The sequence below is a fragment of the Otolemur garnettii genome, unplaced genomic scaffold (assembly GCF_000181295.1).
Source record: "Otolemur garnettii isolate 467f Iridium unplaced genomic scaffold, OtoGar3 scaffold00166, whole genome shotgun sequence".
Taxonomy (NCBI): domain Eukaryota; kingdom Metazoa; phylum Chordata; class Mammalia; order Primates; family Galagidae; genus Otolemur; species Otolemur garnettii.
The window spans coordinates 2,874,792-2,885,741 of NW_003852561.1; the positions used below are offsets into that span (position 1 = coordinate 2,874,792).

Sequence of the window (10,950 nt, forward strand, 5' to 3'; positions counted from 1 at the left end):
ACTTAGGCCCAAGAGTTTGAGGTTGGCTGTGAGCTGTGACACCACAATACTCTACCCAGGGCAACATAGTGAGACTCTGTCTCAAAAAAAAACAACAAAAACTTCTAGATGAAAGACCAGTTGGAAAAGCAAGTAAGTTGGTGTTAAACCCCTCTGCTCCTGCAGTCATTGACAAGAGCAGGGCATGTATTACAGAGGGTTCAGAAATAGTTCAAGAGGGAGACAGACACTGTTATCTCTGGCAGAAAAGGCGACTGACTTCATGGATTCAGCTTTCTACTTGACTCAAATCTAAAATGGGTCTTCTGTTTCACTTGTTTATTTCTGATAGGCGAGTGCTACACTTTACACCTGTGATGTCCAGCCTATGTATGTATCAATGTTTTATGATTTGGGGCTCTTTATGGAGAGTTTATTTTCTTTAGAATCTAGAGGTATAGACAAATTGATACATCAAGAGTACTGGAAAAGAGCACATAGATATATGTTTTTCTAAGTCAGTTAATGTGTTGATTAATGACAGATACTTTTCTAAGAAATGCATTGCTTGGCAATTGCATTTTTGTTCAAACATCACTGAGTGAACTTACACAAGTGTACCTGGCTGGTGCATATATATAGTCTACTACATGACTGGCTCAGTGGTAGAGTCTGTTTCTCTTAGGCTACAAACCTGTACAGAATGTTAATGGTAATGAGTACCACAGATGGTTGTAACACAGTGCTAAGTATTTGTGGATCTACACACATCAGAGCATAGAAAAGGTACTATAAAAATATGGTATTAATCTTGTGGGACCAGTGTTATAATGCAGGCTGTTGTTGACCAAAATGTAGTTAATGTGATACATGACTGTTGTATTTATTGAGTGCTTTGTATGTCATGCTCATATTTGTACTTCATAATCTTCACACAACCTTGCATTTTCACCTTCACTTTGTAAATGAGAAAACTGTGGCTCTGAGAGATTAAGCAACTTCCTTAAGAGCACACAGCTTGTAAGTGCCAAAGAGTTTGAACTCAGGCCTGTGGATTCCAGACTCCCAATTTCAGAACTAAAGTTTGCAAACCATTGTCTCTATAGCATGTTGTTAGTGATACCGGACTTTGATACTGATTTCCAGGCTCTTGGTCTCCGCAGTTCGATGAATGAAGCTACGAACCACAGGATCAGTAGTAGGTTAGGTTTTATTCAACAAGTGTTACAGCTCTCACAAAGAACCAAACTTCTTTGCAGAGCAGGATCAGCAATAAGATAGGTTTTATACAAGTGTCACAGCTCTCACAAAGAGCCAAACCTCCTTGCAGAGCAGGATATAAGGGTTACCACTCTTGCTCTTCTGCTCTCTCTCCTTCGGAGGTCTGTGGTCTGCGCTTGGGCTCTCTGCTTAGGGGCTTATATAGGGGCAGTTGTCCAGTGAACTTTCGGGTCCTGAAAACAGACCAATCAGGAGCAGGTTCTGAAAATGGACCAATGGGATGCACTGGAAGAATCGCCAGTGTTCCCCTCCCCCACCCAGTGTCTGGTTCCTTTGGCTGCTGGAACCTCCGTTGGGGGAGGGAAGCTCCCCTCATTTGCCTATGCTCCAACCTGCTCCAGCCTGCTGGTTCCTCTGCCGACTGCCGCCACCAACACTGCCAAGATGCGGCAGGTCCTCCAGCCCCACTTGGCTGAGCTGGCTGGGGTGCCACCTGTCCGGTATCAGGACATCTAGAGTTAAATTGTCTTAATTTTTTTGTAGATGTATTCTTAAAACTATTAAGAATATTATGTGGGTGTTTGTTTTTCAATTTGAAAGCCAGTTTGTCTAGGGAGGGTGAGTTGTTTTGAGAGGACTAATCTAAAATAGAGTAAGATGTTAGATATTACATAGTTAGATAAGGATCAAGATTAAAAATTCATGGAGTTACAGGTGATTTTAAATTCCATAAAAGTTTATTAACTACTTTTCCAGACATATCTGGTTATAAAAAATATCTGCTGGTTAAAAAAAATGTATCTAGATACTTAGGTCTCCATCTCAAACTTACTGAATCAGATCCTTCTTGGGAGCCCTGGGAATCTGGATTTGTGATAAGATTCCCTGCTGATTCATATGCTTAGGCAAATTAAGGAACCATGGAGCTATAGTGATACCGGATTTTTAACACTGGATTTCCAGGCTCTTGGTCTCAACTATTCGATGAATGAAATCGATAGACCATAGAACGAACAGTGAGGTTTTATTTACAGCTCAAAGAACCAAACCTCCTTGCAGGGCAGGATACGAGTGTTACAACTCTTATGAAAAGGACTCTTACAAAGGGCCAAGCCTCTTTGTAGAGCAGGATCAGCAGCGGAGGTGTTACAGCTACAGCTCAAGTGTTACAACTCCTACAAAGAGCCAAGCCTCTTTGTAGGGCAGGATCAGCAGCGGAAGTGTTAAAGCTACAGCTCTTACAAAGGACCAAGCCTCTTTGCAGGGCAGAGATCAGCAAAGGGCCAAGCCTCTTTGTAAGGCAGGATCAGCAGCGGAGGTGTTACAGTTGCAGCTCAAGTGTTACAACTCCTACAAAGAGCCAAGCCTCTTTGTAGAGCAGGATCAGCACTAGAAGTGCCACAGCTCTCGCTTCTTCCTCTGGATGGTCTGAGATGGTCGATGGTCGATGGTCGGCAGAAGTCTTCTTCTTCTTCTCTATCTTCCTTGAAGGTCTGTGATGATCTGTCCCCAGGCTCTCTGGGCGGGGCCTTATATAGGTATAATAGCTTAGCTGTGATTGGCCCATAAAATGGACCAATCAGGAGCAGGATTGAAAATGGACCAATCAGGGATGGGCACCAGTTTTCCCTTGATTGACAGGTCCTCTAACGCGGCTCTACTGGAGCCTCTAGGGGAAGAAAGCTCCCTGGCTTGCCCCAACCTGCCGGGTTTTTTGCTGGCTGCTGCCACCAAGACAGAAGTGGCAGATCCCCCAGGCCCTGCTCGGCTGAGCTGGCTGGGGTGCCACTTTTCCGGTATCAATAGCACCAGATTTGACTTTGGGGCTTCCATACCCAGAATTGTTAAGACAGGGATACCCAGCTGCCTTCTAATGTTCTTGCTGTTGTTCTGTGGGAATAATACTGGAATTTCTCCTTCAGTAGGTCTTTGATCTTGGAGAGTCAAAGAATGAATCCACAGACCACAGGTCAGTGGTAAGACAGGATTTATTTTACAGAAAAGAATACAGAGAAAGCACCAGAGCATCCGGCAGAGGGAGAAACTCAGGTTAGAAAAAATTCTCCCCCTGGGTCTTTGTTTAGGGATATATTTATATAGCCTAACAAATGAATAGATACAATTCCTTCCCTTCCCAGGCCTATGAAACTTACATGAAATTGACTAGGCCTGAGAAATGGGGTGGGGGTGTGTGTGGTTCGGGTTCAGCTGCAAGTGCAAGGGGAGGGAGACAGAGGCCAGAGCGGATACTACACTGCTCCCTAAACTGGCAACCTACAGGTGTTACCCTAGCAGTTGTCTGGCCTTTTCCAGCCACTGGAGCCTCCTGTATCCCACCCCCACCCCCACCTCACTCCCACTTACCCTCCAACTGATTGGTTCCTCTGCCAGCTGCTGCCACACTAACACCCCCAGGGCTGAGATGACAGGTCTTCCGCTTAGCTCTGGCTGAGCTGGTTGGGGCACCACCTGCCCTGTATCAGGAATGCTTACCAGTTTAGGTTTTGAACCAGTCCAGCATTGCTATTGATGCGCAAAAGCTTTGGGAGAAGTTTAGCCACCATTTTTGATAATCCATTTTCCAGTAATGCTGAACAACTATTTGTCTTGACATGTTGCCACCTACCTGATGGTCCTATAGGACTAAGAAAAAATAGGTGGGGTTTGTGCCAAAATGTCCTGAGTACAGCTTAAAGGTACCTGAAAGAAGGGGCAGAGCAGAAGCAAAAGGAGTACAAAGAAGCAGTAAAGCATGAGAAAGACATATCTGTCTATCTAGGAAATGTGGTACATCCTTTGTACTTGAGATAAGGAGCTGTCAGCAAGAACCAGCTGTCCCTGGTCATTGCTAAAGTGCACTCCTACCTGGGTGTGGTGGCTTACACCTGCAATCCTAGGGAGATCTCCGTCTCTACTAAAAATAAAAACCTAGGCAAGAGGATCTCTTGAGTCCAGGAGCTTGAGGTTGCTGTGAGCTATGATGACACCATGGCACTCTACCCAGGGCAACAGAGTAAGACTCTGCCTCAAAAAATAAAGAAAGAAATACATGAATGAATAAAATAAAGTGTGTTCCTAGAAACTATGCCAGATAACTGGAGGATGAGAAAAGTGGTGCTATTTTACTAATTTTGGCATGATAGGAGTATAGCTTATATTTCCTGAGTTGAGAGACATGCTGCTTTTGATATGTGAAGGGAGCAGCTGAGGAATAAGTGGGTTCTGGTGGGAAGGAAGCAGTGTGGGATAGTAGAAAGAGCTTGAGAATTAGAGTTTTGGAATTAGAGCTTGCTGCACACTGCATTCACTTTAGTGATGTGGGCAGGTTACTTAAGCTCTCAACCCTGGGTTTTTCATCTAATGAAAGGATAATTCCTCCTATCTGTCGGTTGTAGGAGAATCAGGTGCTCAGTAAATTATAGCTAATGTGAATGTCGTGTGTGTACATGCCCAGGTACCGGGTAATAGTTAATCATTGAGTGTTTAACTTGTAAATGACTGTATTTTTGAGTATCTGAGGAGAAAATCACATATACAGAATCTTCCCCTTCAGGTTGCTGAAGTAAATTTTAACTTGCCAAAGGTATGCACAGGGCACAGGGAGGACAGAAATTGATACAAATCAGGTGAATCAAAGTGAAGTATTTATAGCAAACACAGGACAAGGGGTGTCTGCTTTTTCAAGCTAGAAGGAAATTAGCGGTAAGGGGAGAAGTGTTGTGGGAGGATGAGAAGACTTGGTAGGTACTTTAAGATTCTAGGCTAAATTGTGCTGTTAAAAAAGACAAAAACTAATTTGGGGTTATAGTGTCTAGTTTTAGATCTCTTATCACTTTCCCTGTGGTGTCCATAATCAGCTGGGCCTAGAGTTTTTCCTAATAAAATACAGACTTCCTCATTCTTTTGTTGTGTACAACAAAATTGGGGAGGGCATTCATTTTGCAAGTGGTTGCAAGTAGTGGATAAGCTGATCTAATGAAAGAATAATGCTGCCCCCCTGTGGCAGATTTGGGCGCCAGGTTTGAGCAGGCTCCTGGGCAGATGAAATGTGTCATATCCTGGAAACTTTGAAGCAGTTGGCGCAGAAAGGAAAAAGCAAGTCCCATGCATGGCATTTGGGGAAGGAGTTTGAAATAGGTCCAATATATATGTATTGATTTCCTTTGAAGTCTTTTCTTTCTTTGTTAGTTTAGGAACATAAAATAGACTATCTAAGGCCAGGCTTGGTGGGTTACACCTGTAATCACAGCACTCCGGGAGGGTGAGGCAGGTGGATTGCCTGAGCTCACAAGTTCAAGACCAGCCTGAGCTAGAGCAAGACCCCATCTCTAAAAATAGCAGGTGTTGTGGTGGGCATCTGTAATCCAAGGTATGCGGGAGGCTGAAGCAAGAGAATCACTTGAGTCCAAGTGTTTGAGGTTTCTGGGAGCTATGACGCCATGGCACTCTACCCAGGGTGACAAAGTGAGACTTTGTCTCCAAAAAAAAGAAAAGAAAAGAAAAAATAGACTTAATAACTTAATTTATCAAATAGATTATTAAATTTGATATGTTTAGGAGATGTGAAGATTCTCTGTCTTAGGAAAGAAGTTGAACTATTATGGCAGAGAAATCCAAACACCAGAGGCTTAAATAAATTTATTTCTCTTGCACACAAATGACCAGTAGGCAGTTCTTCTTTGCTGGTTCTACAGTCATCAAGAATCTAGACTCCTACCTTTTACCCTACCATTCTCAAATTTTAGTTTTCAGCTTTTGGGCTAAAAGAAACACTTTATCTCATGTTGCTATATTCACACTTGTTGCCACCAGGGAGGGGGAAAACCGAGGGTAAACATAGCTCAAAGTTATACTCAACATTTCTGCTCACATCCTCTTAGCCAGAAATCAGATAGCCACACCTAGGTACAAGAGAGCTTGAAAATATAGTTGTAATTCTATGTGGCCATGTCCCCAGCTCAAAACTGGGGCCTCTGTCACTATATGAGAGAGAAGGAAAGAATACATAATTGGGGTTCAACTAGCAGTTTCTTCTATATCCTCCCCAGTTTCTTTTCTATATAAAGAAACTTTTTAGAAATAAATTTACAGAAGAGTTCTTGACTAGTAAGAAGGGTTTCTATTTCTCTATATCTCTAGGGGAATGACTTTGCCCCACTCTGGCTATAGAAACTCCCAAGTCCCCTACAGAATGAGGCTCCTACAGTTAGAATAAAGAGAAGTAGATGACAAGGTGTATATCATCTAGCCACGAGAGCTGGGAGAATTTCTTGTCTCCATTCTAAGCTAATTTGCTTTTTTAAATTTTTTTTTAAGAGAGACTCACTTTGGAGTGCTGTAGTGTCACAGCTCACAGCAGCCTCCAACTCCTAGGCTCAGGCGATTCTCTTGCCTCAGCCTCCCAAGTAGCTGGGACCACAAGTGTCCACCACAACGTCCGGCTATTTTTTTGTTGCAGTTTGGCTGGGGCCAGGTTGGAGCCTACCACCTTCAGTATATGGGGCCAGCACCCTACTCACTGAGCCACAGGTACCACCCTAATTTGCTTTTTTAAATTGGTTCTTTTATTGTTTTGTTTTTTTCTTCTTTCCTGCTTTACTTCCTTATACATAGAAGAGAGAATAGCTTAATCTCATTCTCATGTGCTCATTACCCAGCTTCAGCTATGATCAACATTTTGCCAATCTTACTCTTCTTCCTGGAATGTTTTAAAGCAGATCTCAGATGCTGTATATTAGGTTATAAAGTATGAAATGTCCTGATTTCCTAAGTACTAAGTTTGACGCTTGGTGTCTTCCACATTTCACTTCATTTGACACTGTTTGCTTGTATGGTTTTTGGGGAAGGCATATCCTCATTCTTTCAAAGGTATGTGAAAGAATGTGATTATCTTTCAAATTTTTTTTAAGAGCAGTTTTTGTGAAACCATGGATGAGTCAAAAATTAATGTTATTTTATTTTATTTTTTTGAGACAGAGTCTCACTTGGTCACACTTGGTAGAGTCCCGTGAGTCTCACAGCAACCTCAAACTCTTGCCTCAGACTCTTGGGTTCAAGTGATCCTCTTGCCTCAGCCTACCAAGCAGCTGGGACTATAGGTGCTTGCCACAACGCCCGGCTAATTTTGAAGACAGGCTCGCGCTGTGGCTCAGGCTGGTGAGCCTGTGAGCTCAGGTCATCCACCCACCTCTCCTCCCGAAATGCTGGGATTACAGGTGCTAGCCACCATGCCTGGCCCCAATTCATGTTATTTTAGAATATGAGTTCCATTGTGGAATGAAAGCAGCTGAAAGTATCAGCAAAGTGTTTGGGAAGGATGTGGCACAGTACACCAATGGTTTGAGGAGTTTCATTCTGGTGATTCTAATGTCGACAGTGAGCCATATGAGACCTGAGACCAAGGTGATAATGAGCTGAAAGCTGTAGTGGAAGTGAATCCATCTCAAATGAGCATGAATTAGCAGCATTGTTTGGCATTACTATTCCAACAAGACTGGACCATTTGAAACAAATTGGCAAGGCAAAGAAGCTGGATAGATGGGTTCTGTGTGAATTAAACAAGCATCAGAAGACAACTTGTCTTGAAGCTTTTCTTTGATGTCACATCATAAATACAAAACATTTCTACACTGTATTGTATGTGTGATTGATAAAATTCTTTTTAACAAGTGCTGGTATTTGGCACAATGGTTGGATAAAGATGGAGTGCTAAAACACAGTCCAAAACTGAATATTCATCAGAAAAAGCTTATTGTGTCAGTTTGGTGGTCCAGCACTGTTATCTACTACAGCTTCACAAAACCCAGTCAGTCATTTATAGCTGAAGTCTACTGAAACCAGGTGAACAAAATGATGAGGATGCGGGCAATTAAGCAACTGAGATTGGTCAGTAGGCCAGTCCTCTTGCTTGACAGTGCTGTTGCACAGAAGCTGGACTTGGAAATTCTGTGTTATGCACCATTCACCAAAGCCTGCCCTGACTACCACTACTTCCAGGTTTTGAATCAGTGCATGCAGAGAAAAATACTGAATTTTCAACAAGCTATGGAAAGAAGCTTCCTTGCTGCTGGCATAAACAGGCTGCTGTTAAAATGGCAAAACTGTGTCAGTAGTTTAGGTGCAAATTATACTGCTGCTTGCTTGAGATATAATAAACTAAACTTTTGGTTCAAAATCAGACATTTCACATTTAATAACTTAATAATTTCTCTCAAGATTATGAGTAATTGAATCTAGGATTTAAGACCAAAGCCTCTGCCTTGATCAAATGCTGAAGATCGGAACACGTTCATCATTCAGCTTTCCTTTTCTAGTTTCCATGGATTACCATTCTTCAGTTACTAACAAGTACCATGGGTAGCCACAGCAGCTGTCTTGTTAAGCATTTCATGAACTTATTCTCATTTTGTTTCATGAGGTCAATATTATCTATATTTTCATCTAGTCTTTTAGCCTAGTTTCTGGTAAGTTCTTTGTATGAAATAAAGAGCTGGGGAGTGGGAAACAGTGCCCCAATTTGCCATTCATTTCCTCTGATTTAACATAGTACTGTTTACTTTGGGGTTTGTTTGTTTTGTTTTATTTAGCAGGCCCAGGCTGAGTTCGAACCCACCAACTCTGGTGCTTGGGGCCAGCACTCTAATCATTGAGCTACAGGCACCTCTGTTTACTTTGTTTTAAAAGAACTCCAGAGTATTTTCTTATTTAAGTAAGCGTTAACTTTACTTTGAAAACCACATGCTTTAACTTCAATTATTTGGGCACTAAGGTATTTTTTAAAAGAAATTCAGGTAAATATTATTCTTGCTTATTAAACTTTTACAATCTAGTATCTACCTTCAAAGACAGGAAAGATTAGGAAGAGTTAGCGAAAAAGATAACTTTTCTTAAAAATCAGTCACAAGAGGCATCACATGGTACATCATAATAAATGATGTAAGCTGTTAGGAGTTACAGAGATGAAAGACGAGATTATCATTTCAGATGGGGATGATACAGAAGAAGTTACTGAAGAGGTGATACTTAAAATTATCTACAGGAGTTTATAATTCTTAAGTGAAAATGTTTATTGCATAGTTTTTTATAATGTAAAATTTAAAATGTAAATATCAAACAGTAGTAAAATGTTTATACAGATTATGCTATGTATAATATTATGTGGTCATTTAGAGTTTTTTTAATATAACATTGGGAAATGCTTGTAATGTGATTTTAAAGAATGTTACAAAACTATATGTACAATATGATCGCAATTTTGTGTTTTAAAATATATACTAGAAAGAATTAGAAGTAAATGCATTAAAAACATTTGGGATTATTTCTGAATGAGTAGAGTATTTTTCTTTATATGTATAAGTTTCCCAAATTTTCTATTTAAAATGTCTTTGTCATCAAAGTAAGTTATAAAAAATAGCAAGGTAAGACCACAGTCTTTAATCTTTTATTATAATATCTGAGTGACAGTCTTGCTTGACTGAATTAGGCTCCAAATGAGATAGCTAGGCCTTTGCCTTGTTCCTTGCTTGAGCAGAGTGACTGCTGTTCTAACAGCTCTCAAAGAGACTAGGAGAAGCACTGTTGGACTCTCCTCTTTTGAACAGGTTGTTGGGGTCCCAGTTGGGTCTACGTTACCTTCAACAGTGAAACAAGCTGTGGCAATCAGTGGTGGCCAGATCCTTGTAGCCAAGGCCAGCTCTTCTGTCGCCAAAGCAGTTGGTCCAAAACAAGTTGTGACCCAAGGAGTTGCCAAAGCACTTGTGAGTGGAGGTGGAGGAACCATTGTAGCTCAGCCGGTGCAGGCCCTAACCAAGGCTCAGGTCACTGCTGCTGGTCCTCAGAAGAGTGGATCCCAGGGTTCAGGTAACTGATAATCATTGGGGGTCCTTTTAGCAGCAGCTCTGTCCCAGATTTCCCTTGCTAGTGATTCTACCTGGTGTCTGATCCTGTCTAGGAAAGCCTAGTTAAGTTGATGCTATAAGAAGTGTCTAAAAATGTTTGTTATTCTTTTTCATATAAAAGTTTTACATAGAGGTCTTCAGTTTGGTTTTTTTTGTTTTGTTTTTTGAGACAGAGTCTCACTTTGTCACCTCCCAGTAGAGTGCTATGCCCTCAAAGCTCACAGCAACCTCAGACTCTTGGGCTTAAGCTGTTCTCTTGCCTCAGCCTCTTGAATAGCTGGGACTATAGTCGCCTACTACAGGGCCTGGTTTTTTTTAGAGATGGGGTCTCACTCTAGCTCAGGTTGGTTTTGGCTCAGGTGATCCATTGCCTTGACCTCCCAAAGTGCTGGGCTTTCAGGTGTGAGCCACCGTGCCTATCCTCTGCTTTATTTTTTTTTTTAAGATTTTTTTTTTTCCATTTCAGATTAATCTGAGAGTATAAACCATTAGGTTACAATGTTTGCATTTGTTAGGTAGAGTCCCTATTGTATTTGTGTCCTGCATCCAAGGCATGTGCGTATTAAATGGGAGCACTCCTATCCCCCTTCCCCCTCCTTCTTCTCTCTTTCTCCCTCCCCTCAACTTGAATTGAGTTTTTCTCTTTCATGAGAAGTAGTTTGTTTTGTTTATACACATGCACATAGTCATCTCTCAGTATTTGTGAAGGATTGATCAATGACCTCCTGCTGTGGACACCAAAATCCATGCATGCTCAGGTGCCTTTGTAAAAACATCAAGGTATATAGTGTTTGCATATGACCTTAGTGTTTGCATATGACCTATGTGCATCCTCCTGTGGTTTTTTTTTTTT

At 41.5% G+C, this 10,950-nt stretch overlaps 1 protein-coding gene across 3 annotated transcripts in view; it reads left to right on the plus strand.

Annotated features, from left to right (window-relative positions):
* The window catches only part of YEATS2 (YEATS domain containing 2), a 123,050-nt gene that overhangs the window by 74,326 nt on the left and 37,774 nt on the right, over positions 1-10,950 (plus strand). For all 3 annotated transcript variants that reach the window (XM_023519253.1, XM_012811583.2, XM_023519254.1), the window contains one exon: positions 9,801-10,059. In XM_023519253.1, coding sequence (XP_023375021.1) covers positions 9,801-10,059 — 259 coding nt within the window. The remainder of the gene's footprint in view (positions 1-9,800; positions 10,060-10,950) is intronic.